Source organism: Acromyrmex echinatior, chromosome 8, assembly GCF_024713525.1.
Source record: "Acromyrmex echinatior isolate Ae372 chromosome 8, ASM2471352v2, whole genome shotgun sequence".
NCBI lineage: Eukaryota > Metazoa > Arthropoda > Insecta > Hymenoptera > Formicidae > Acromyrmex > Acromyrmex echinatior.
Window position 1 is genome coordinate 9,664,656 of NC_141859.1, and position 27,858 is coordinate 9,692,513.

Sequence of the window (27,858 nt, forward strand, 5' to 3'; positions counted from 1 at the left end):
GTTCCATTCAACTTATTCTTTATTTCTTTCCAATTTTAGAAAAGAGATGAGGAATAAGTTAAACCACGGTTAAGAGTTAACCGTGAATTGTGGAACTGAGTCTTAATCATAAAATACTGTCTTAAGATTATAAGTCAGCCTTTCTGTTAAGACCCTAACTCTTCATCTTTTTCTAATTCTTAAAACTAGAAAAAGATGAAGAGTTAGTTGAACCAAGATTAAAGTTAAACTGCATTGGTAGAAACGGACATAAGTACTCTAACTCTAAACTAGTGTAAAGTAAATAAATCATTTTTTTTTTCTTTGCTGCTGTTTCACTTTTATTATCTTCTGCGATGTCATCTACGTCGACTATGTCAGCGATTTAACGTCGCCAATGGTCGTTTATTTTTTGATAATTTTCTATAAAATAACATATTATGTAAATTATTATAATCAAGCAAGGAAATAAGAAAGATAATAACACTCTGTGAAAACACCCTGTAATATTATTATTTAAAATCCTTTTCCTCTTTAAGACTCTCCTGAGTAGTTGCTATGGCAGTGACAACATTGGATCATGACATCATAAGTGAGAAATGACATGTTAAAATTTCATGCATAACTTTGTAAATAAAGAGAATTTAGGTAAAATCAGAATAATGAGATTACTTTAAAATACTTGTAAAAATGGGTGAAGACTATCCTTACTTCCCCCTCTTTCTGAGTCAGTAAATAGTGGCAAAAGAGAGAGAGAGAGAGAGACGTGAAATGAAAATAGATTATTGCGCATGCGCATTGAATAAATTTTGATAAACTTCTCGATCTTCTCATGCCTTTTACAATTATTTAATGACTATTATAGGAGTTAAGGACAGCCTTCATCCATTTTGCACAAGTGTTGCAAAACCGACCAACCACAGGCGCAATCCTCTCTCTTTCGACTGTAAGAGGGGAATGCATTGTTCTTGTTGTTCACCATAGCCGACCCTCGGCCGTAGGGATGTATGATTACATCATGAAGATACCTATGTTGGTGGCTGTAGACTGTAGTCGACGATCGTATATATCAAAGAGGTTAAAAAATCCGAACCAAAAACTGGACTGAAATCTAATCAAAAAAACATTTTCATTCCAGTCGGTTTCGATTCGACAAAAATAACGGTTATCAGTTTCGGTTTCGGTCCGGTCCGAGTCCCTGCATTTAAATCCATAAAAAAAGTAAGGACCAATCATATTCAAGAATTTTACAACAGTTGCAAAGCTGTTTTTTCTGCTGAACGCAGCCAATATCAGCTGAAAAATGTATAAAAACCAAACCATACCTCAGATTTTCAGGCATATTTTGTAATGCCATATTTGAACTGTTAGAGATAACAACTTGTTACTTTAACGCTATAAAGTAGAGATATCAAGAAAAGTTTTAAGTAGTGTTAGGTCAAAATAAAAAGTATTCTTCCTGAAAAGTAAAAAAGACTGGCTCACTTGACATGACATGTTCGATGTGTATGTATAATACATGAGATATGTATATCATGTGAGATATTACGTTAATGCAACAACACTTAGTTCAATTTTAATAATTAATACGAACAAGAGAAACTCTCTCTTACGTTCTGTGACATCAGTATATTGTTTCCATTTCGTTAATTTGTCTACAGAAATATCATAGGTATTCAATATTATTATTTTCCAGAAGGTTTGCGGGCTATCGCCATATTTTTGTCCATTGATAATATTCATCAGTATCACAGTGCGCTCCTCGCTCTGATGAAGTGAACGGCAAAGTTCACGAAACGTTGGCATTAGCATTGGATAAAAACGTGATAACCCGCAAACCTTCTGGTATTTTTGAAGATAATACCCATAAAAGCTTAAAAAGCAAAAAACAATCGTATTGAAGAATTTTAAAATCTTTGCAAAGCTGCTTTCTCCGCTGAACGCAGCCATTTTGTCTATTCATGTTATTTACTTTTTCCACTCATCTTCGTTTCTTTCTTTTCAACGTTCGAAAATATATCTATTTATTTTGTTTTAACTGCAACAATTTTTAGGAATTTCGAATAACGCGATTAGAGCTATTACATCGTTACGTTTTACACGTGAAAAAGCTGCGATAATATAACGATATCGACACTGTCGTTGAATAGAAGCCCTAAATATGCATCTGCAGCAATCGTTTGATATACAGAGAAAAACAGCGTTTTCTTTCAATCAAACAAATTTATGCATTGGAATAGTCCAACCAAATGGATGTTTAAATTAAGAATGTGATTATTTTCATCAAAACTAAATTTTTTTGACTAAACAAAATATGTTTCATTTAAAATTAAATTTGTTTCAATGAAATAAATGTATAAAATAGAACTCACGAGTCCAAACAAATCTTTTTCTCTGTGTAATGGAATTTCCATTATTCTCGATGCGCGCTATCACGCATTTATATTGTGCAGCGATAAGTATTGTATATAAAATAATTTAAAACGCGCTAAGAATGATAATTATAACTCGAATCGGTCTTCGTGTATGCGATGTCTGTCAAGTGCAAGTGAGAAAACACTATTTGTAGCGATAGTCTGCGCTAGTCTGATAGATAGAACGGACACCCCGTACATTGCTCGACACTCCTGATATTTATTTATCCGCACGATTTATTCCCGTCGCGTGAAAAATAGGAGTAACGCGGAGCAATATTACCTCGTTCCAAACTGCTGCCGCGCACTGCTGCGAAATAAAATTGGCCAGCACATTAAGATGGTAGCATGTTTTTAGAAAAATAATCCCGTACAATAGGTACCTAATCTTAAAATAGCGAATTAATATTTATAATTATAACATTTTATATTTTAGTGCTCCAATCTAGTCGGGGTTGGCAGTTTTGGTAATTATTATCGCGATTATTTTTTTAAGTCACCCAAGCAGAATACGAGTCATCATAATCAAAATGATGTCAAAATGGCTCCAAAATGATTACTAAAAGTTATTTTTCGATCAATAATGATTCATTTAATGTCATTTTGATGTTATCTCTTCGTGACTTGTTCTGCTTGGACATAAATCAAATTAATATTGTTTTCAACGTATATTATAAATAATATGTATAATACATATTTATAATATATTATAATATACATTTATAATATACGTATATTATAAATATGTATCCATGATCGCTTTACATATAATTTATTCTATATTTTTAATGTAATTTCTAATTCTTGGTTTCACGAGGAGATTCGTTATCGTTATTACGTTGAATGATAAAATGAAAAAAGATTAGAAACTTGAAACTTATAATACATTCATTAAAATTATTATTATTATTTATTATTATCATCGTGTCGGGATGTCTGCCAGTCATCGTAAAACTTACAATCATTCTTCACAGAAATACGAAGTCATTCGACCGCAAAAAAATATCCGCCTCGAACATAATGTTGATATGCAAGCGTGAAAAATTTAATGGGCCAAGGATGAGAGAAACACGCGAACGTTCGGAAATTTTTCGAACGGCATTCCTCGTTGGGATATACCGGATAATAATTTCGCCGGTCACGCGCGCATTCACATACGTTATACATATATTCCGAGAGCGACTGACGGGGAAGAGAGTCTTCCAAGATTAACGATTTCGTAAAATTTTCAGCCAGATTCCGCGCCGAGGACGCTACCGACCAACGCTCCGGCGGGACGAATATCGAGCGTCCTGTTTTATTTTTCATGTATTTCCGTTTAACGTTGCATCAGCGAAATTTAGGTCGCGCGAAGCCGTTAAGTTTCTAGATCGATAAAATTTTAATAAATGCTAATTCGCGCCAGGGCCGATGTACGGTTAATACCCACAAAATTAAATCGTTCGCCAGCTCCCGTGGAGACCGCTTCATTACGAAGAGCGCGGCCCTTTCAAGGAGAATGTTTGCCCTTTCACTCCGTGTACGAAATTAAGAAAAGAGGAACTGAGAAAAATAGACGAGAGCAGTATCGTCAACTTTGTCGGTGGTCCAATCTTGGAACATCACTGTCGGCCATTAAGTTAGTCTTTACTTAGACCAGTTGTTTTTACTGCTTTCTTAACTCACTCGGGACTTCTGAAAATAACACACTGTGAAAACAGTCTACTATGCAAATATGTGCCTGTTAATAATCTATACTCTTTCTCGAATTTTAATCTTATTTTTAAATAATATAAAAGTGATTAAATGTCAAAAATATATCATTATACAACGTATAATAACATAATAATCGCTACGTATCGTAATCGTAAAAATTTCATTTTGGATCGTGTATAAACATTTTGTTTAATATCAATTTATTTTTGTACCTCGCAAATAAAATGATTTACAATTACGATGTGTCATAAAATTCCGCGAAGCAATTTTATTTTAAAAGGAATATCTATAAAATTTATATATTGTTATCGCATGCAATTCCAACGATTTTATGGGAAGACCGCTACATCAATCAATTTTACCGAATGAATTCGTGACGCCAATTGAAAAGCAAAAGTGATAAGGACGAATATGGCGTACAGAGTTTATTAGTACATGCAATACCGGTGGCGATAAACGATCTAGACCTTATATTCGACAGTTATGAAACTGGAGGGAATTCGAGGCACTGGACATGCTCGGTAAGTTGTTCAGGCGGAAACGTAATCGCAGCCGAATGTATTATGCCTGCGTAAGAAGCACGCTGTTGTTCTATACGGACGCGCGGCCGCATGACTACGATCAACATGCCGCAAACATCTGTACTGTAAGCGCAGAGATAGACGAACGCCAAAGCCGTAAGGGGGTCGTCAACTATGTACATAATTTCCAACTTCTAACTCTATCCATTCCTGCAACGGACGATCCGGACTGTCCGGAAGCGCCAAATCTCTCCGCGCCCAGCGCGCGGTCAACCCCAGATATATGTTCATCTGACGCGCGAATAGCATCGCGCATGGGAATAGTCTCATTTGTATTTGTTTGTATGCTGCCTCATTAATAAAATGGATCGACGGCAAAACAGAAAATTACTCGAATCGCGATACCAGGTGTCGTAAAATCAGGCTATCGTATAACTAGGGCAAAATATAGTCATTACCACCATTGTTTTATTATCCAATGCGGGATATAGACAAAAAGATAATATTGCTAAATTTAAATATTAATTTAATATATGCATATATACGTTTGTTCGCATATTAATCTCTTTTTTAATATTTATATACAAAAAAATAATCTTGCTCAAATATCTAAAAATTTAAATAGACAGATATGAAAATAATTTTGTTCGACCATTAAAGTAATTATGTAGGAAACTCAAGCATGATGAGAGCAATGCAAAAAGTTTTGAGCAACTTGAGCCCTATAATTATTTTAATAATCCAACAAAATTATTTTCAGATTTATATCTAACTAAATTTTTACATACTTCAACAAAATCGTTCTTTCCGTGTACAAATTAATTTTAAAAATCACTTATAGTTAAAATTTTTGATTTATAATTCGATTATCAATATTTATAGCATTCTATAAAAACACGTATTTTGAATTTGTTTATCGATTACATTGTATGTATGTACAAATCGATCGACAATCATGTGCAAGATCAGACGATCGTTAGTTGTCATGACATAATCTGACTTCGGCTCGATTCAACCTCAACATAATTTGGCTTACATCCTTTTTCGGCAGAAAATCGTCAAAATTACTAAATTCCAAATGGGGTGGGGTTTGACAAGGACGAATTGCTTGTGTAACGGCAGCCATGGTGCATCGACGCAAGTGCAGAAATCCGTTCCATCAAAACAAGTCCTGCCGGCATGTCCTCCTATCATAACGGCTGCAGTGAAGTCCACTTGTGCAGCAAGACGGATGTTCGTTTCTGTCATCATCCTGATCTTTTTACTGGCCGCTATATATTGGGTATCCCTGCACCAAACGGGCTCCGGCGTACGTCGACCAATGAGATTTCAACCTCAATCTTCACGAAATATCATACCGGATCAAATGAGAATTACGGAAACGACTCAGAGATAGAGGTAACGTAACTAATAATTCTAATGCCTTCGGAAAAGACAAGCAGAATAATTCTATTAATTCAAAATGAAAATTTTTAACAAGAAAAATACTCACTCGTTGCAATTCTTTATTGTACTAATGTAATTTTTCAACATATAATTCTTGCAGCTCAAAATATATCAAGATTTGTATATCAAGAAAAGAATAAAAATGCTTTATAAGTTTAGTCGTTGTAATTATAATCTCAGATATTTTTCAATGATAATACCAATTTATTTGTTTGCGTAGTTATTTTGGAATTTATCATCCTGAAATTATTCTGATATATTTTGAGAAATGCAAATTAATAGAATAGCATTATTAGAAAATAGAAATAACACAAATAAATCTAAAAACATTACACTAGGTAATCAGCATTGAAAGAGCAAAGAAAAAGTAAATCCAAAGTAACAATATGGACTTGCATTTCCAAGCAACATGCTATACCGCATTTCATTGCCGGACACTGATATTGTATATCGTAGTAGCAGCTGTGGTACGATGTGTATATGTCGTATAGAAACAACCAATCCTGCAAGTCTAATAAGCTGTCTACAAAATAAAGAAACATACAATAATAAAAATTTTTATACTATCGTGTATATGATATTAATTTATCATCTTTAATAATAACATTAATAACATTATAAAGACGCATGTTACAAAATAATTTATTCATATTTGAAAATCTCGAAAATTCATCATCTTCATTATTCTCCGTGAAATGAAAATCTAAAATCAAATTAATCACATTAATCATATTGTTTATAAAGTAAAAGAGGAGTAGACTTTCCAAGCAACATGCTATACCGCATTTCATCACCGGACACTGATAGTATATATCAGGCCTGTCCAATTTGAACTTCTGGAGCCAAAACGCAAAATCATTGACGTACAAAATTCAATGTGAATAAGATTTTAGAAATATATAATTTATAAAGTTTTGATAAGCGTCACTAGATGTGCATCAACACTTTTCAGTCCTCGAAATCATACTCACATTGAATTTTTTTGCGTCGATGGCTTTGCGTTTTGGCTCCGAAGCTCAAATTGAACAGGCCTGCTATATATCGTAAAATGCATTTGTCTAAAATTTCAATTTTTTTAGTTAGAGGCGTAATATTCAATGTTGAAAAACTCATATTATAATCTACTCTAAGATGTTCAGAAAGCATTTTCTTATCATTAATTTATATGCTGAAAAAACATAGACATTGTGTTTTTTAACTGGAAACAAACAAAATGCATTTGTTGAACATTTTTAGCAATTGTTTAGTAATTTTGTTTAATATTTCACATTCTACTGATTGGTATATTGTTATTTTCTGTAAAGTGCGTAATTTTCTTGTGTGCGCAGTTTCTTTCTTTTTCATTTTATGAAGATTACAAATTTTGAACAAAACGTATTTTAAAAGTCTGCTCCTCAAAAGTATAATGATAAAAGTAAATCTTCGAACTTAAATCTGTAACATTCATTTTGATATATTCTATTCGTGTATACTGCTATCACGAATATGCACAGTAAAATGGTGAGAAATTTAATATGGAACAAATATCGTAAAGACTCTATAAAGGATTAAATAACTGTAATCAAACGACGATAGTGATTTTAATCAAAACTGCCTAACTGATCGAGCGCACGCAACATCATCCCTGTTTTTCTGAGCATCCGATTTTCAATCATGCCATACGCAAACGGCAACTTGGCGATAATGTCTCGTTCCAAGAGTTCGCGATCCACTTCTAGATACGCATCTTTCACGGCGTCTAAATAAATCTCCAACATATTCTGGCAAAATGCCTTAACCTTCACCAGATTATTACAGTCGTCAGGCAGATTTTCGAGGAGAATGTAGCCGAAATCGATCGATGGTGAACAGTACCTCATTGTGCTCCAATCAATCACTTTTACGTCACTCGGACACCCATTCTCGTACCTGAACAACAAGTTATTCCGCGTGAAATTACCATGGCAGATGGTCCAAAAATCGTTAAACTCGAGTTTGGTCGTTATGCTGTGCTTTGCTCTTATTTTCTCGGAGAGACTTGCCTCAACTGGCAATGCGGAATATAATGAAGTGTCCAAACATTCAGGATTATCCAATGTTGATTCAACCATAAATTCAGATGTTCTGCAAATGATGACAAGATTAAAGACATGTTATATACATGATCCAAATAGGCTACTTGCGAGAATTATGCGTTATACATATATCTTTTCAACTATATTACTTTTTAATTAATATTATAATATATTTAATGTTAATACGTTATTATTATGATCTCACTTCACGTAATTTTTAATACTAAAAATGTACGTATAAATAATAATCGAATTATACCTGTCACTGCCAGAATTTGTATTGAGGTGCAACCAGTCAATCGGTTCAGATAGTTTCGCATAGAACTCCCTGAAAATAGGAAACTTATATGCCTTCAGTTTCAGTCCCTTGCCGTGAAACGTCGCCAAAGCTTTCAAGCACAATTTCAGATGATCCTCATCTAATTTTTCATCTACTTGTGTGTAACCACTCGCGGCCAGATCTTCCAATACGATAACAGCCTGATCATCGAATCGACCTAGATCGGACACGTAACACTTCGAGGTGCCGTCTGTTCCATAGTTAAGCGTCATCTTGCTGTAAAACATCTCCTCGTTCAAGAATGGACCGGACGGCGTAGTTTCCATATGTTTAAGCAATTTGATAATAAGAGGAAAGCTACATGTTACTCCGGAAAACTTTACGCGTGCCATCACCCGATGCAGTATGTTCTCGCGACTGATCTTCCGGTCTAGGTGTTCCACATCGACGGAATCGAGCTCGACGAACTCCCTGGACCCAGGCTCACAGAAATAACGATCATGGACCATCTCCGGTATCAATATCCACTTTATGAAGTAGCAATGTTTGCATTCGCACTTCTCCACGAGTTTCCCCGACTTCGTACAGGGATCTGGGTCGGCCATAGCGAAAGGGAAAATAATATCGCTGTAATAAAACACGGTAGCAATTAAGGACACCGGCACTGCGAGAGCGCTTAAAGCCGGAAAGTCGAGAATTATGAGGATTTTTTTTACGCGAGCCCGCTCGTTCTAATAACGTTGTCGCGACGAGTGCCGCGCGCGTTAATAATGTTTATCGTCACGAAGTGCAACCAGTCAGCGGGCGACGGAATAATTAAAAAACATTTTAACCGTGTCGTTAGCCTCTCAAGAATGAGTCAAAATGCAACATGGACGTCGATGTAAACGAGCGATTCTATCAATTAATAATTAAATAGATGACGTACATAGCTCGCATGATTATAAAGACTATCTAAACGTAACATAATTAAAGACTTTGCCAGCGGGTTCTAAACTCACTCAAAGTATCTCTCAGCACGTTCCACTTACAACTAATAAGAAGTGTTTACGTGCTCCGTTACACTTTCACAGATCCCCCTTCCACGCATTTATTTATCTGACCGATAACAAAACTTGTATCAACACGAGTCGATCAGTCTTGTGTGAGATACAAATCATAATCTTCTGTAACATTTTCCAGAACCAGTAATTCTTCGGAAATTTAATGTAGTTTATATTCTTTCTATATTATCTATAATAAATTAGTTATTAAATTTGCACGTATGTTAAATATTATTACTTATTCAATCTACATTTCTCGCTTTTTGTGTTTAAAAAAAACCCCCCCAAAATTAAGTGTAGATAAAAAAAGATAACATCACCGTAAATTTATATATATTAAATAATGAAATATTCAGCTACATTTTTTATCTTTTCGATTTAATCGATTTGAACCAGTTTTTATCGGTTTTTAATGGCGTCGTAAATAAGTTTATCACGCCGAGAAGTGACGAACCATTTAAGAAACGTCGTCGTCTCTTTAAGTACATTTTCATCGACATTTAATCAGAGAAAAGGTCTCGATCTTGAGAAAAGTGGAAGTAAGTTTAAATTGCGTTATATAAAGATTATCATCGTTAAAGAAATTACTCAGTATAATCGGATCTATGTAATTAATTGAATTTTATTTTAACCGGGTGACGCGTGAGTCTCGGACTTTAAATGCTGAGAGAAAAATGTTCTCTCGCCATGTCATAATGAATTTGAAACTTTGAAGACAAAGCACAAATCGCAAAATTCTTAAACATAGAAAACATATTACATACCGTATTTATAAACGTAACTTAAATCATGATGGAATTCTATACCGTGACTTAAATATTATCTATTACATATAAATGAATTTTGTTGAATAACATTATTTAATTATCGATAGGATGACTTTATTTTGACAGATCACTGCAACTTCAAATCTTAACGAAGGCAACGACAAGCACCGAACATCTCGTGCTTGACGTTTCCATTTACAATTCAAAACCTAAATTTTCAAGTGTAATTTTCGTAAATTACGGTCGAACTTACTGCGAATAGAATAATGCATTATTGATCACGAAGGAGAACGAACTGGCACGACAGCTGCAGCCGGGATCTAAATTCGTTAAAGCAAATCAATGATCTAGTCTCTGGTACCGATGATTAATTTACCCTGTAACGCGGCCTCGATGTCACAGGTCACGCCCTGTCAGAACGTACCCGTGCAGACGAGTCAGTATAATTTTCCAACATGTCAACAACGGCAAACCAGCACTCAGCAGATGCAAACTGCAGCATGCGGTCCGTGCTCCGGAACTTCTCAAGGTACAAAACCGATCATGTCCATCAAACGTTAAATTACGTAATAATTTAATGTCATACAATTTAAGTTGAGTGCTTTTTTACAAATATAAACAGTTTGACTATAAAGCGACGAAGCGAATATTCGCTTTATTCAATAAAAAGATATTTTCTAGATATTATTTAAATAATGTTTAAAAAATTCAATAAAATACGTCCATCCTGAATTTATTCTCATTTTAATTTTATCTGTTGAATTCATTGTATAATATAATGAAGAGCTGAAAAGTATTTATATACAAATATTTATTTGTTTGTTTAAAGTGACATCAATTGAAAAATAAAATTGTTAAAATTTCAACAGTAAATAAATTATATCCTTCCAATTATATCCTTTCACAGTTATATTAATAATAATATTTTCAAAATAATAAATTAATTATCAATATTATTTGTCTTTTAATAGAGAGTATCAATTAAAAACAATTAATCAAATCTGCCTCAAGTTTTTGGTAGATATTCTCTTATAATTAAATCAGTAATAATATTCGAAATAAATAATTAATTAAACGAGTAATTATCGATTTTCTTTGTTTGTTTAAAATGTAATGTAATAATTAGATAAAAATTGAGATATTATATACAGAGAGTATAGATGACTCAACTAATTTTTAATAATAATTTTCATAACAAGAAATACAAACATAAATGGCTGACATAAATGACTGATATATGATTATATTTTATTCAAATTTTTCTCATCTACTATCCAGGAGGACCTATCACTCACGTTTATCCGGACACTTATATAGTGACACACCAATGCGCACCGGGTATACCGCAGCCAATAACGAATCCATATCATCCAGTCTTTCAGAGCTTACCACCGACTCATCCCGGTTGCGGCCAGTTGCCGCAGAATATTCTGGACCAGATTCGTGCGTGCGTTACCAACGCCGCGCCCATCTTTATTCTGCCTGGCAACTATCAACCATCGCCGGTATCCCAACAACAGCAGCAGCAGCAGCAGCCACCCATGCCTCCTTTGGTACCTCAAATAACATCCTCGCTTCCATCGGGTGGATTAACTTATCCCGCCGCCTGTTATCCACCACCGCCGCCGTTCTATCCCTATCCCATGCCTTTGCCGTTCTACGATCCGTTTATTCGCACCCGTGAAGCCATGTCGAATTGTGGATGCTGCCAGAGAGGCCAAAGAGGCGATGTTGACTGGACGGAGATTAGAAACGTGTTACGCGCCGGATGTCGTTACGACGCTACCGATCCAGTCGAGCATCGTTGCACGCCCAACATCGATGATACTGTCTGCTCGCAAAGGAACTGCCCGGCCTCTCTACATCTGCAAGCTTTGGCTTCACAGTTCCTATCATTGCAAGGCATCATAGCTTGTGCTGCCACACGACTGATTCTACGTAAAGTGCCGGGCTCAAATGTGACCGCTACAATGGAGGAAACGATGACGAAGGCGCAAAAAGCCATAAACACCCTGACCAAAGATCAGCTATTATCGGAATCGAAGAATGTGCAGCAACTAAATACGCTGATTAATCTGCATATGACGGCCAATCCACCACCTAACATCATCCCGATCCTCACGTTAGTACAACTGAAGATGAATCTGCTGAAGGCGCAGGTTGAAGGACTTATCAATCAGAAGATAATGGAGATTCAAGGGGTTGGAGTGGAGGTAACATCAAATTGTTGGAGAAATTTTAATATGCTACTTATATTCCCATAGCAAAAAATCATATTGTCATATTCATATCACAATAATCACAGATAAATTACGTACGTATTTTACTGCGTTCAGCAGACTCAACAGTTGAGTGAGCGCTCGCTGCTATTGATGTATTCTTCCAGAATAAATTTCTAAAATACTGATGGGATGATCTAAAAGAATACAGCGAACGCTCAGTCAATTGTTGAGTCCGCTGAATGTGTCCATTGTGAGACGATCAAAAGATCACAGTAACATCACATATTGACTGCTTTCAGCAATATCGCTCGGATGCCTCCGTTGCCTTGATGATGAATCCAATCAATATATTATCTCAATCTTAAACCCAATTCCACAACTCACGGTTAACTCTTAACCGAGGTTCAACTTATTCACTGTCTCTTTCCAATTTTAGAATTGGAAAAAGAAATGAGAATTAAGTTGAACCTCGATTAATAGTTAACCGTGAGTTGTGGAACTGGGCCTTAATATGTGTATGTCATAGCAGTGTCACAATGAGGTGTAATTTTTATTATAGTTTCATAATAACTTTAGGCCCAGTTTCACAACTGACGGTTAACTCTTAACTGAGATTCAACTTATTCATTATCTCTTTTCAAGAATTAGAAAAAGATGAGAAATAAGTTGAACCTTGGTTAAGAGTTAACCGTGAGTTGTGAAACTGGGCCTTAATGACGTCATAGTAACATCAACCATGGCAAAGCACTCGCACATCACTATGACTTTATTACTTATATTACTATGACTTTTTGATATCGAAATAATATTCGAACTCAGGCATATCTATTTAATTTTTATACATACTTTTCTTTCTGTATCAAGGTGACGACCGATCTCATAGATCCGACAGTCCTCGCTCTCAAATCTGACGCTGAACTGCGAGACTTCCTATCGGCGTTACGCCAGAAAGAGTGCGATGAGCGAGTAAATGTAAACTTTGCACTGTATCGATCGCAACGTGCGATCGCGGAGACTCGGTTGAGCAACATTCAGAATAAGATCCGTCAAGTGGAGGCAGAATTTGATCGCAGACGATGCGCGATGCTGCCGGCGCCGACGTTGTCGTCACGCGTCGTACAACAATTCTCCAGGCCGTGTTATTCAGCGAGATTCGAGGCTCCCAAGAGATTGTACAGTACGGTACCGCCAGACGTTCGTTCGCTGGACCCGTTCACCTATGTAAAACTGCGAAGTCTCAAGAAGCTGCAGCTGAAGCCATGCACGGGTAAGCTGGAGACTGTTCCAGCAGCTGGCACGCGTGGCAATCCTTCCAGAAACCCGGACGACGCTGGCGGTGCTGATCACGCGAAGGAACATCTCGCGACTTCCGAACAGCAATGTTACAGCACGGAGAATTGCGCGTGTTGCGAGAGGACGACGTCGGAGGAGAGCATTGGAGAGGATAAAAAAAAACTTCGACCGAAGATTATCGAAATAGACGCGACGACAGTCAATAATGTTGAAGAATTAGAATACCAGCCATTGTGTTTGATAAAGTCAATGTCGAACGTCTGCGTGAAGATAGAGGAATACGAAGAAAATGCGCGAAAATATAGAGAAAGAAACGAAATTCCATGCAGCACACAATGTTGGACGGCCAAGGCATATATCAACGTCGCCGACGACGAATCGATGAAGACTTTAACAGAAGAGACTTTAACATCTGAGAGTGATACGGTTGCGCTCAGCGAGAAGATCAATGTCGAGGACGCTTGCGAAGCGCGAAATGTGGTTGAGAGCGTGATTCAGAGCTGCGAACAGACAATAAATCAGCAGGAATGTGCAAGTTCGTCAAATGTACAGCAATTTAAAAAACAAGCAGAAGATAAAATCGTAATTCCGAGAAAGAGAGATGAAATTATTAAAATAAGCGACGAGATTAAAAGTTTACGAGACATCCTGCCGCAGGAAGCTGATCAAGAAGAGGTGACAGCTATGACTACAGCGGAAGTTATAAATGAAAAACCAATTTCAAATGTGCAGGAAACGGAACCAAAATCATTAGGCATACGCGCTTCATTACTAAAAATTATATTAAAATCGAAAGAAGAAGGACACAAGAATAAACAGGAAGATAAAACTGGCGAAATCTTGCCATCAACTGCGGGTGCCGTGATAGAACAAAGCACAAATCAAGTACCAATGAACAAAGCCAAGAAGAAAATAAAATTTCACATTATTTCATTGATGACAAATATCGAATACGATAAAAGCCTTATTGAATATGAAAAAAAGCAAAAAATCGAGAAGGAAATAGCAATGAATGAAAGAGAGATAAATGTAATCATCGATCCGGATATTGAAAAATTAAGTAATCACAGGTCGATAGAAAATCTTCTAAAAAGTGCCGTCGCGCACAATATTATTGCTGAAAGAGATCACTCGGAGAACATATTTTTAAAGAAAATGGATTTTCCAAAGCTCTGCTTTGATCACCAATGCCAAGCGACATTTAAAGAAGATAAAACTACAACTGCTCCATTGTTAAAGGCAAATATATTTCCCCCATTCACAAATCTGTATAAACATGTAACAGGTAATTGGTTTCTTTATGTTAACATAATACTCTATATTTAGAAAGAGAAAAAGTAATTTGCCACATTTTTCCGTTTTACAATGGCTTTTCATTAATCAAAATATAATTCTAAAAATTACAGTTCTGTGCAGAATATTAAGTATAAAATTGAGTTTAAATCAAAATTTTTTATTCAGATAATGAGAAAAACGGAGACAACGGAACTTATTCAAATCCGATAACGAAAGCAGGAATTACGACTACAAAACGTTTATCCCGCTGTAACGATGTCACAGGAAGTACCTTAGAAACTCTTTGCGCGAATAATATGCCTTATCATTCCGATGTGGAACGCGAAGGAAGTTTAATTTCGCAACCATTTTTTATCATTGGCAACCACATGATCGCATTTATCAATAAAATAATTAAAATAATGACCGGAAGATTATTGTACGTGATTCGTAGCGCGATATTCCGTGAAAGTAATGTTCTTAGAAGAGACGTTCCGACAGACAATTATACCATATTGACTTCGAAAGATTCTGATTCATTCGCTAGTATCTCGCATTATTCTTCTAGTTTGAATTATAAAACTTTTAAAATTAGTAAATATGATTTTCACGATATCAACTTATTACGGAAAGAAGAATTTAATGGATTACATAAAATAAAACATTCTATAATTGAAGACAAAAAAAACGACAGAAGATATTTATTGATCGGTACATCAAGTCACAATTGTGACTTGATACTAACGCGTGATTTAGGTCGACCTTACAAAGTACAGAGAAGTCTCTTGATACGTAGTCGATTGAAAAATTCTCTAAATTCACAGGATTATCCACATCCTTTTTCTCTTTTGAAACGTACAGAGGAAAATGTACTTCCTCGTCAAGCGAAACGAAACGAGAACATAGGAATGATCAAAGAAAACGAAAAACATCGAGTGAAGAGTAGTGAAAAATTCTGGACATTATCAGAAATTGTAGAAATAAACAAAACTGATGGAAAATTATTAGACATGAGAAAATATAAATCCGAAGAACAAATTTTAAACAAATATTTATACGATATTAAAAATAATGTATCTACCGTACAAAAACATACAATCGTTGATAATACAATCAGCAATGAACTCGTAATAAACGTTCATAATTATCTCGAATTGAAACTGAAATAAATAAGAATATATGTGTATACGTAACGCATGTTCATTGATATCTAATAACTGAAATAATAAAATTTCAGGATAATATGTCATATATTGAAAAATAATTAGGAATTATAAAGGTATGTTATAATTTTCGCTGAAGGCTGATTAAAGTACACAATTATAGTGTAACTTCTTTCCTTTATTAATAACTTTTATTTTTTCGTCAGTGATTTATCCTTTCGTCGATTTAGCTGTCTAATGAGAATCTTTAGAATTGGAGCAACAGTATGACGGTAAACATATTTCAATGTTTTCCCAGAATCATTCATTCCAGACTCTACAAGAGTTGCAAGAATGGAAAAAGTATTTTGTCACATATCCTGTACATTCGTATCGAATTAGCAACATATCATACTGTTACAACGTGAACACATACATATCAAGTACAGTTTAATTCCCTTGCGTGATTTTGCGATCTTTCTAATTTATTAATTAATGTATATATATATATATTATAGATTTCTTACATTCTAATCGATCCATTATCAGTAAAAAATAAACAGACACATTGATTGTTATAAGAAAATTAATATCGCAACAACGAAAAATCCCGTGTACATGTCAAAATACACAAGTAGCAATGTCACATGTGTGACATTGTTTTATATATATATATATATATATATATATATATATATATATATATATAATAAATATAATGCTCTTTAACGATTAACAAGATGTTTTAAATTTGAAATGTCGGAGACAAAATGGAGATGAAACTGGCATTTCATATGAGTAATATGAAATTTGTAAATGGAAGAACTCATGTGTATTAGCAGATTGTAAATACATACAAATATTAAGCTCCACAATGAAAAAGCAATTCAAGATAGCAATTCAGTTAGAGCCATATTAATACACATTATTAATACGTGTACCTCAAGTACATATTGTTATATCAAAGTTACAAACGGACCATGCTTAGGATAAATACGTTCTAAATTTCTTATAGAAATATGTCTAACCGCAGACTGAAGAGACACTTGTGGAAGAGAAAGATCGAACCTATTGTTGTGAAATATTTCATCAGTCAAGACAATCTCTGTTTTTATCATGAAAATTTTCGTTTCAAGGAACTGAGTGATCACGTCACTTTCCAAAATTTAATAAATTATCGCATAATACAGTGTTAATTTAACACAGTATTTCATGACTATTATATAGATATATATTAAATATCTTGATTTTTAATTAATGACAAAATTTAATATATTTTTTAATTATGTGGCATACAAGAATTTAATATCTACAATTTTACAGATCTTTTCATTTGCCTGATATATACCTTCTAAAGAATAAATATTTGATCTTTTTCATAACTCACAGCTACTATTTAGCAAAATACGGCCATCAAATGTAATAAGTCAGAATTAGTCCGTCATTATTATTGGCAGAATATTTTATGAAAAAAATAAATGATAGATTAAAAAACAATGATATAGAATGATATACTATTCATATAAGATCATGAATAATTATTTTTTAGCGTAATAAAATTGTGTAGAAAAAAAAGAAAATATTTTTTGATCAATATCAATCTTCTCTTAATCAATATAAATTGAAAAATTTTCATTTTTCGATAGATAAAAATTATATACAAAAAATATTTACAGATATATTTTCACCACTAATGCAGTCAATTTCATGCGAAAAAAAATAATTAAATAATGGTACAATATTGTAATATAATTTAGTTAAAAATTAAACCTCTTATGACAAATCTTTGATCAAAGAACTTAAGCAACTAAATATTTAAATTCAATTACTTGCAATATATAACTAATTACTTAGGCAAATCTTTTATATTTATAACAATATTTTTGCAAATGAAACTTTTACATAATTTCAACAAAAAAAAAACGAAATTCTAAATTCGATTAAAACTAAATAGACGAAATTGTGAATAGCATATAATATAACACGTGTTACAATTTATCTAAATTTAATGTATCTATAATACGTCATTTTTGTGCTGTGATAAAAAAACTTTTAGTTATTTAAAAAAATTGTAAGTCATAAAGTCGTTTTAATCATAATAAACTTCAAACATGACTATCGAAAATTAAGTAATAGGCAAATTACGCATCTGTTGATTTCATCCCGAATATATTCGGATTTCATTATGTACAAGTTGAATTTCCTGCTCGAGAACATCAACTTGGACAAAGGCACGATTGACCGTAGGTAATGCTTGTGTGTGCAAAATATTACTATATAAAAATTAAAATTCTCCCCACATTTCAAGAACTAAAGTAACAATAAATATAAGCAAAGCGAATACTATTTTTTGTATACAATGTACAATCGAAGTCCTGTCACTCTCCCTTCTAACAGAAACATTCAAAATCACTATTTTCGTCTTGAAATTGAGAAATCATTCGGGCATTCCCAGCTTTTTCAGTTCTCGCTAAGTTTATTTAAGTTGTATTAAATTCTTAATTCACGCCTTTGGTGTACTCAGCTCTCAATTGGCCGAGTGTTACTTTTATATCGTGAAAACTCGGTCTCTTTTCTGGCTGTAAATCCCATGCCTGTTAAATAGCATCTAAGTAAAAAATGTGATACAATATGATACAAAATATAACGTAATAGATAAAAATTTAATATACCTGTCTCATAATATCGTAAACTTCCGCAGGACATCCATCTGGTGGTTCCATCTTATATCCTTTTTCTACGCACTTTACAACGTCGGCTAGAGGCTGCAATTAATAATAACGTGAAGAAAATATATCATATCTCTTGTATGACAATTTAGAAGAACAATATCACTTACAATTCGCGGATACGGCACACGACCAAAGGAATAGATTTCCCAGAGAAGAATTCCGAAACTCCACATATCAGACTTGTTTGAAAATTTCTGGAAAGAGTAATGTGATACATAAATATACATATATATATATTTTATTTGCCTGTAAAGTTATAATATATTTACGTTTTGTTTTAGAGCCTCTGGTGCAGTCCATTTGATCGGCAGTTTTCCACCGTCAAGAGAAAAGTTTTCATCCCGCGCCAGGCCAAAATCCGACACCTTGGCGGAATTATCCTCTGCTACGAGAACATTTCTTGCCGCTAAATCTCGATGCACAACATGTCTGGATTCCAGATACGCCATACCGGCACACGTATCGCTACAATATAATATATCAAATAATGCAATTAACATACAGGTATTTTATAGTTGGCAAACGAATTTTGTTTCTGCTTACGTACTATGCAAAGTTAATCTGATCCTTTTTTGAAACATGTAATCTTCCTCTCGACCGCAAATAATCCACCAGGGATCCTTTGCTCATATACTCCGTAACCAGGTACATGTGTTGATTATTAAAAACAAGACCGAGTAATTTAACCAGATTGTCATGAATCAATGAGGTCATTAGGCTAGCCTCGGCTAAAAACCTCTGTGCCGCTTCACTATTATCCTTTAGCATTTTCACCGCGACCCTTTCCCCTCGATAGACGCCTAGCAGTACATCCCCAAATTCCCCCTTTCCAATACACTCCCTTAATTCTAACTCGTGAGTCTGAATCACCCAACCGGCTTCTACAAATGCCTTTGGATCCACGCAGAAATCTTGCTTGCCCTGCTTCGGCAAAGATTTCATTAGCTGCGTACACAAACCATCCGCGTCCTGCTCGTAATGCTCGACCAAGAGCGCCAGATTTTCGAAGAATTCCTCGTCATCGATCGTTAACTGATTGTTTTTATATTTCACCCTATAGTGCTGTACACGTCCCTGGTAGCACACACAGAGTGTGTAATCCCCAGGGAAATTCGTCGACTCTCGAACTAGAAACAAGCCATCCTCTCGTGGTCGCAACAACCTTTCTGCCGTTTCCCTCGATATCTTCCCATGAAACCATCTGTATAGAAAAAACAATTTCGAACAGATGAAGTATGTATGTAGTTTTTTAACTACGCTTTTGCATCGATTTATTTGTCTCAGTATTTCTCGTTTTAAATAATTGTTATATTTGCAGATATGAAACTAAGCCAATAATGATACATACGGCATAGCGTTCAGTTTCACTTCGTGTCGTGGATTAGCTGGCAACGCGGTAGTGTTGGCGCCCGGATTAATGACATTCGAGGTGAGAATTACCGGTGAAGACGTGGTGTTCATGTGTGTCGTGATATTCGACGTGGTGACACTCGAATGCGTGGTCATCGTCGGCGACACTGGATGGGACGGAATGCTACCTGTAGTCAGGTTGGAAGGAACACTGTGTTGTTGTTGTTGTTGTTGTTGTTGCTGCTGCTGTTGCTGCTGTGTGTTATTTTGTATGAGGGGATGGGATGTTACGTTTGAAGGGATAGTGTGATGATTTTGATTGCCGTCGAGCTTCGCTTGCCTCGCTGGCGCTGACACATTCGGGTATCCGCCACCCGCATTGTGGTACGTTGGCATGGCAGCTACCACACAGTAGGCTCTATCAACCTACGAAGATGAATGAGGAGCATTCATGAACTTCAGGCATCATTTATCAGCTTGCCTCATTAAATAAGATGCTTTAGTGATGTTCTATCCGTAAGTACATTCATAACTCGTGTAAAAGTAATGCAAACAATATAAGAATGCGAAGATGATAATTTATAAAAAAAGTATGTAGATTTTAGCTTCGTTAAAAAATTGTAAAAATTTTAAATATTTTAAAATATTTTGAAATATGTACAATAATCTCTATATACAATTGATTTTGTTTTACACCTTCTTATGAACTGTATATTTTTAGGATTAATAGACAATCATTCTCCTATTTTCTCCTGTATCGAATTACATTGTTAAAGTCACGTATTCAAGATCTTCTCGACTCTTACCCGAGGATTGTCAACTACAAGTGAAGTATTCTTGGCAAGAAAAGCCGATTCTACATGGAAAATTCTACGGAACGGAGAGTCTCAAAAACATGAGCGAGGTGCAAAGCGATCGATCGACAATGTTTACAGCAAAGACAACTCAATTATCCCGGGCACGACGTAATGCATGGAAGCGATGATTAATAAAACTCGTTAGGCGAATTGAGTCCAATGCATATTCAACTAGTATATACGTATCCACGGTAAACCATGTGTTGGGTTTTAATATACAGTAGTTAATCTAAGTGCCTATTGTTTCAAGGCGCATACACTATCGTGATGCTCATCCGCCGTATTACGATGCGCTGCACGACCGTACATGGAACGTATGTGATAGGTGAGTCACACACCAACCGTGTATTTTTTCGCGACGATTGTAACACGAATAAGCGTGGTAGAATAGGTCTATAATTATCCCGAACCTGACTAAGCGACATACAATTTCCACGCGAAATAGATACATTTCTGATAGAAAAATCTCTGCTTCAAGAAATCATAAATCATTCACTTTGGCATCTCTGAAGTATTCGAATACGTTTTATTATATTTCAGTAACAGAAGCATCGGATAAAATCAATCTGTCGAAACGATGCGAAAGACGTGCGGAAATATTCCTGCCGATTGAGATAAATGAAACGTACGTAGAAAGCGCTTCGTAACATTGCAGGAAAATAGCTTTTAAAGGAAATGCTCGTCAGCTTTCCGGCAACGATTTCCCAACGCTATCCATATTATGATCAAACGCGGTAACAAGAGAAACAAATCCATCGCACCAACAAATATTGAATAATTCAAATATTGAATCTATCCTTGGTCGGGCGTCTGCGAGATAGAAAAGAGAGAGAAACGAGCGAGTTATGTCACGCAAAAAGGTATAGTTGTAACGAAACACAATACGTAAATCGCTTTGTTACGTAAGCTCAAATAGTCGCATTTCTGTCGTGTGCTTTTCCATCGGTATTTCGAAAGACAGATAAGTGATTAACATCGTCAAGAACACACGACATGCAGAAGAGAAAATGTTAGATCGAGATCGTTTATTATCAAAAATATATATGTATGTAATAATACCGAGTTTGCGATAGACTATATAATTCGTGTTTATGTCGCACTTTACAACAAGCACGTATAAAAACTATGATAAGCTAAGGTAGAAAAGTTAAGAGGATTTTATGGGTCAAATATATAAAATAGAACCACCTTTTCTCTCCTCTCTACGTTAAAATAAAGTTTCGTGCAGCCAAAAAGAAAAAAGGCAGTATCGCGCCCGACAGGCGCGAAACGCCTTGAATATCAATATCAAATCTGAATGCGAGGTGCGTACATGTAATACATGTTCCATCGCGTTTGTCAGGTAACCCAACTATGCACGGCCGCATAGATTTCAGGCTAATGAAATTTATTATCGACTGCACGCGACGTTAATTTTTACCGATGTGTAACATGTAAAAAGAGCACTATGCAAAACTGTTCTATCGCGTGCAATGAGATACTTAAGAGAGTTATATACTATATATTTACAATCGTTTATGACTCAAACTATTTATGCCTCCAATATCTATGATTCAGAGGAAATGCGTGTCTCCTGAAACTCTGCGTATCACGCAAAAATTTAATAAATAAAATATATCATCAATAAAGAATTATCGCGAAATAAAAAATATTCTCGATTAATAGAGAAAAATTGTTTTATTATAAATGAAAATTCTGCTTTTATAATAATGTTTTACGCAGTAAATTATTAATACGATTTATGTACAAAAGTTTGCATAGATACTTGAACGATGTCATGTAAATATATATAGATCGTTTATTATTTTTAGAAAATGTTTTATATCTTTTTATTTTAGACTAATATATTGCTTTGTGCCTCGCGCATAGCAAAGTGGCTGAAGTTCTATCTTTCTTTTTTATTAGAGAAACACAAATCAAGATAAATATTCCGGAAGGTAAATATTCTCGCTCGCCGCGAAGAGAAGGAAGGAAAAGAAACTTGAAGAAGCCTCGTTACTTAATGACAACGATACTCAATGTACATACATATAAAATACCTTGGAAATATCTCAAGGGAAATAACAGCGTGGTGCAGAGCTTATGCTAATTTCAATAGATCACAGTCAGATAGTTATGTGGTTCATGTGCAGATTTCAAGATTCGGCAGTTTTTCTATTTACATCAGTGTTTTTCGGAAACTGTAGCTCGTGATTCACTATCGGGAGCCTTTATGCGAGCCACAAACCACAGTCTACGTCGCGCATGTTTCATCAGAAGCAACGTTCATTTGCACGTGGAAAGCTTCATCTATCGACAAAAAAAGATGTTTCTATGATGCGATTGTGGTCCGTGTGAATACGACGATACCGTGAGCTTTCAAGGATGGAACAATAACTTGAATAACAGTGAGTCTCATAACTTCTAATAAATAGGACGAAAAAGATCTTCCCGTGTGAATAACACTACGAAAAAATATATGTACTAATATTCATATTTAGAAAATTTTTATGATAAAAAATATTTTCCCAGAGCGAGAGAGAGACAGGATTTACTATACTTTCCTTGATATTTAGAACATATAGTAATTAAAACTTGTATAAAAATCTAAAGTGCATATTAATAGACGGTCTTTTCTTGTTAATCAATTTGCGAGAAAAACTTTTGAAAAATCTACTTGAAGATCTCAAATGGATACAATCCCTATCATCGGAAGAAACTTTTCTGTTTGTCAAGTATAATACATTACATACTGAACTGAGAATGCATGGCTAAGGATTTAGAAGATCGTTTATGAGACAAGATCCACGATTGTTAATTTCGCGAAAGGTACGTTATACGAGGCTCGTGCCCGGTCACATGCGTGCCTGGCCGGCACGCACCGCGGTCCTATTAATATCTCGCGAGAGAGCGTATAAAAGGGCGTAAATTCAAAAGATGTAGGGGGAGGGACAGGAAACCGGCGACACAGAGGCAAACGGATGCGTGCAACAGATTCGCGCCCGGCGAACGCGCTCGTTGTTGCGTGCTCTTTAACAGTACACGTTACTGTACCGTGACCCACCACCGTTTTCCATCTGACGTTGTCCCGCACATGACTCTCCGGGGGACAACCTCTCTTCCTCTCGCGCGGAACGCTTTCTTCCCGGCTCGCGAGAAGCTCTTCCGAACACGCGAAGCGCGATGGAAACTTTTGTGTCGAAACATGAGCCGCAAGGGACATCTTGCGTGTCTGGCCGCGTTGACAGCCCGGATAGTTCACTGATGTACAAACGAGACTGCGGAGATCCGTTTTTTACTTCATTAATTTCTTTTCTACAATACAATACGACAAATAAATATATCATCGGGCACGAATTCCTAAAGTATTGTAATTTTAGGTAAATTCATTTGTCCTTCTAGCCACAAAATATATTTTATTGTCTCCTAACTTTGAATTAATTACTTCTCAAAGTTAACTATCTCATTATGTAATAATAAAATAAACGTTATGTTATTAACCGATCTAAAAATAGATAATATATAAAATTAGATAAATGACAGACATTGTCATGTGTTTAAGATTTACATATCTTTCTTCTAAAAAGAATAACATCTCGATCATAAATCGCTCTACTTCTCGCTCTTATCTATTATTTCTCTTTTAATTTACCTTTATATTTTTCAAATCTTCCATTTTCACACACACGTTTCATTTATATCCCGTCCCTTAGCAACGTCGACGCAAACGGAGACGAGCTGTCCAGAACGACGTCGAGTGTCGACGTAGATCATATCGTGGAATGCGTGAAACGCGAATAGCGCTACTACTGAATAGCGGGATCAAACACCCGGTACTTGACTCTCGTATAAAGGGAGAATTGAAGTCAATACAAAAAGCAGCATTTGTTTCTCATTTCTCGAATCTCTCACTAGCGCGCTACAACGTTTTGCATTAATATAAAGTGTAGGCGCTAAATAGAACGGCGTTGCTAATCGAAATATAATGCGAAATTTCTGCTGTTCGCTGTTTGTAATTACGGGTTAATTTCCTTGCATTGTCTCTCACTTAAAGACGATCAATTCACGGTGCAATAAAAGGATTAATTTAAGATGAAATATCTTGGAAGCATACCTATGCTTTGCATCGAATATCCATCTTCCGAAAATATTGCCCCTCTAAAACAAAAACAAAAAGCATCATCAGCTACAAATTTACAATAATTCTTTATCTTAATGTCTAAATTTATTCTAAATATTTTAAGCATTATGCTATCTTTGGAATCCAAAAATAATAAATGACTATGGATCACACACATTAAAGCTTGTGTAATTGTAAAAAGATTAGAATGGCAAATAGTAAATGAATAGTAGATTCAATATTGTGAATATTTTCAAAAGAGCGTATACATACATATATTGACAGATTATTAATAATACATGAATCGCATACCCAGAAGATAAAAGTACGACACGTTCGTCTTTATAAAATCGTTCTTTCACGTAACGACCAAGTTGTTTTTTAAAAATGTTTTTTAAAATGCATATTTCCGCGATATTTCCTTCTCAGACTGAATTTAGTTAGATAAGAAGCACAGGAAGCAAATCGTTCGTGTATGTTTCGGCCGTGATTTGGCGGAATAGGAACGTGGAAAAAATGCACGACTGGGAAGGAAGAGCCTTTCCATTTGTGGCGCGCAATTAAGCGCCGCGCGCTCGTGCAACTGTGTTATTCATCGCCCGTTAACCATATAATTAGCCAATTGCTAATTGCCCGAGTTCACATGAGCCTGAGCGACCGGGGCCAGTTTGCCTGGCCCAGGCGCATTAATCACTCGGTCATCCCATATGATCCTCCTCTCGACACGAATTGAACCAGGTCAACGTAATGTCAGAGTAGAAATATGGAGCGTTTTGGCCCAAATATAATGTGAAATTATGAGGAAATCTTCTCGGGAGTCGATATAAGCACAAATTGGCAAGATTAACTTCTATTTCTTTATTTTTATAAGCTCTCTCTATAAATACATGATATAATTTAAATTAAATTAAATATAAATAAATGCACACTGATCCTCTTTAATTCTGACACTAGAAAACATTCAAAAAAATAATTTAAGTTTAACTAATGTATTAACATAAATTGGAAAACATTGATATGAAATATTATTCAAAAATTATATTTACAATTTCTTATGATAATTATATAAAGAAACTTATTCTGAATTGCAGTAAAAATAACTAAGTAAAATTATGTGTAAATTTCTTATTTTATAATAACTAAAGAATACTTGCTTCTATTCTTAGAACATTCTAACATAGATTAAATATGAAAAATTGATCTGATTTGTTATAAAAACTTAAAAAAACTTATTTATATAAATAATGAGAAAATTTGAAGTTGTGAAGCAGACAACTTGAATTATGTTTAGCTCAATACGTTGAAATCTTCACAACTCTCTACAGCTAAATTATAAAATTTCTTATTAATTTCTGCTGTTAACATATGCAATATCTTACATGCTTTCAATCTAAACATTATTTTAGTCAAAATTATTAAATAAGAAAATATTTTCGATAATACAATTAAGAAACAAATTGAATGGTAGTATAAGAGAAATCCGCAAAACAAAAGGATGTATTCACATAACATTTTTTCGACATTTTCTTCACGGCAGATCAGAACTTAACGTGCATGATTAGAAAAGCAACCGTTCTAATTGAGAAAACAGACGTGGGCTTTAAATCAGTCGGCGGTATGTCGCGTCGGTCCAGTTCTGTCATTTAAATACCGCCCACTGAAAGTGACGGAGAAAAAAATCACGTCCGGAGTATAACCAAACTCTCGCTGCCGTGCGTGCATGCGTATGTGTGTGTGTGTGTGTGTGTGTGTGTGTGTGTGTGTGTGTGTGTGTGTGTGTGTGTGTGTGTGTGTGTGTGTGTGTGTGTGTGTGTGTGTGTGTGTGTGTGTGTGTGTGTGTGTGTGTGTGTGTGTGTGTGTGTGTGTGTGTGTGTGTGTGTGTGTGTGTGTGTGTGTGTGTGTGTGTGTGTGTGTGTGTGTGTGTGTGTGTGTGTGTGTGTGTGTGTGTGTGTGTGTGTGTGTGTGTGTGTGTGTGTGTGTGTGCCATATGCGCGCGCGCGCGCGGGTCTCAGCCCTCAGGACGTGTGGAAATCGCAAATCACAGATCATCGGTGCGGATCGACGACGCGCGTTCCAGTGTTGCACGTCAACGGCCCATACGCCGCGAGAACGTACGCAAATGCGATTAATACGCACCTAAATCCGTTTGCGGCGAGACGAGCAGTGCGGGCGGAACGCAGCCGCACTTATTTGCGGCCGCGCAAACGACCACTTTCCGCGCGGGTGAGGCAAATGAACGTTTGACACGTTGCGAAAACAGTACACGTTTGCACGCGCGAATATTCATGCGCGAAGACTGCGCGGCGCGATCGCAGACGCAAACACCTTGCGAGAAACGTCACTCACTCACTCACTCGAGTCAGGCGGCCATTTTGCTACGCATGACCCATGCGAAAGAAATATCTTGATGTGTGACTCGAACACGAAACCTGAAACACTTGAAGTTACTAGTGCTAGTAACAATAGTAATACCAACCAGGTTTTAAGAAGTCCTAGGGGAATATCCTTTTTTAAGGCTAAAACTTCTCCGAGGAAGATTTTACTTTATATACTACAGTGTATGTTACATGTACTATATATTTCGAGTAAAATTTTCCTCGAAAAGTTTTGGAATGTAGTCTAAGTAGTTTTAGGCAAATATTAAAGCCATTCTACATTGGTCGTATCGTAGCGTCGGAAGTGCCGTAGC

The 27,858-nt window shown here is 35.6% G+C and overlaps 3 protein-coding genes and 1 long non-coding RNA gene across 6 annotated transcripts; 2 read left to right on the plus strand and 2 right to left on the minus strand.

The window, feature by feature from the left end:
* Positions 1-6,094: 6,094 nt before the first annotated feature.
* Positions 6,095-9,477, minus strand: LOC105148323 (hypothetical protein). Of its 2 annotated transcripts, none has more exons than XM_087408518.1 (3): positions 8,369-8,994; positions 7,995-8,158; positions 6,095-6,758 (listed from the first exon to the last, which is right to left on the minus strand). In XM_087408518.1, the coding sequence occupies exons 1-3, from the start codon at positions 8,992-8,994 to the stop codon at positions 6,619-6,621; spliced, it is 930 nt and encodes a 309-aa protein (XP_087264644.1). In that variant the 3' UTR covers positions 6,095-6,618. The 2 variants fall into 2 exon arrangements, with proteins under 2 accessions (XP_087264644.1, XP_011058289.2); XM_011059987.2 differs by lacking the exon at positions 6,095-6,758 and adding an exon at positions 9,391-9,477 and having other exon boundaries at positions 7,384-8,158; positions 8,369-9,016.
* LOC105148330 (uncharacterized) lies at positions 9,202-16,743 on the plus strand. Its single transcript, XM_011060004.2, has 4 exons — positions 9,202-10,728; positions 11,478-12,412; positions 13,286-14,999; positions 15,176-16,743. The coding sequence occupies exons 1-4, from the start codon at positions 10,563-10,565 to the stop codon at positions 16,156-16,158; spliced, it is 3,798 nt and encodes a 1,265-aa protein (XP_011058306.2). The 5' UTR covers positions 9,202-10,562; the 3' UTR covers positions 16,159-16,743.
* LOC105148325 (tyrosine-protein kinase CSK) lies at positions 16,310-27,544 on the minus strand. 2 transcript variants are annotated; one of them, XM_011059988.2, is made up of 8 exons: positions 27,306-27,544; positions 25,164-25,207; positions 20,212-20,639; positions 19,411-20,064; positions 19,133-19,328; positions 18,971-19,057; positions 18,804-18,896; positions 16,310-18,725 (listed from the first exon to the last, which is right to left on the minus strand). In XM_011059988.2, exons 3-8 carry the CDS (start codon positions 20,607-20,609, stop codon positions 18,630-18,632), a joined length of 1,524 nt encoding a protein of 507 aa, XP_011058290.2. In that variant the 5' UTR covers positions 20,610-20,639; positions 25,164-25,207; positions 27,306-27,544; the 3' UTR covers positions 16,310-18,629. The 2 variants fall into 2 exon arrangements, with proteins under 2 accessions (XP_011058290.2, XP_087264643.1); XM_087408517.1 differs by lacking the exons at positions 25,164-25,207; positions 27,306-27,544 and having other exon boundaries at positions 16,310-18,739; positions 20,212-20,609.
* Positions 20,636-22,742, plus strand: LOC105148324 (uncharacterized). The gene is made up of 2 exons (XR_015545871.1): positions 20,636-20,729; positions 20,935-22,742. It is a non-coding gene; the product is annotated as an uncharacterized LOC105148324 (long non-coding RNA).
* Positions 27,545-27,858: the final 314 nt, after the last annotated feature.

What these genes read in the sequence shown, in the direction of transcription:
- LOC105148325 (XM_011059988.2), bottom strand. Translation starts at nt 20,609, where the DNA reads ATGCCAACGTACCACAATGCGGGTGGCGGATACCCGAATGTGTCAGCG. An exon ending in GATCAGATTAACTTTGCATA is followed by an intron (nt 19,329 to 19,410) that starts GTACGTAAGCAG and finishes ATTATATTGTAG; the next exon opens with CGATACGTGTGCCGGTATGG. An exon ending in CAGAGGCTCTAAAACAAAAC is followed by an intron (nt 19,058 to 19,132) that starts GTAAATATATTA and finishes TACTCTTTCCAG; the next exon opens with AAATTTTCAAACAAGTCTGA.
- LOC105148330 (XM_011060004.2), top strand. Translation starts at nt 10,563, where the DNA reads ATGATTAATTTACCCTGTAACGCGGCCTCGATGTCACAGGTCACGCCC. An exon ending in GTGCTCCGGAACTTCTCAAG is followed by an intron (nt 10,729 to 11,477) that starts GTACAAAACCGA and finishes TCTACTATCCAG; the next exon opens with GAGGACCTATCACTCACGTT. An exon ending in TTCAAGGGGTTGGAGTGGAG is followed by an intron (nt 12,413 to 13,285) that starts GTAACATCAAAT and finishes TTCTGTATCAAG; the next exon opens with GTGACGACCGATCTCATAGA.
- LOC105148323 (XM_011059987.2), bottom strand. Translation starts at nt 8,994, where the DNA reads ATGGCCGACCCAGATCCCTGTACGAAGTCGGGGAAACTCGTGGAGAAG. An exon ending in ACAAATTCTGGCAGTGACAG is followed by an intron (nt 8,159 to 8,368) that starts GTATAATTCGAT and finishes CATCATTTGCAG; the next exon opens with AACATCTGAATTTATGGTTG.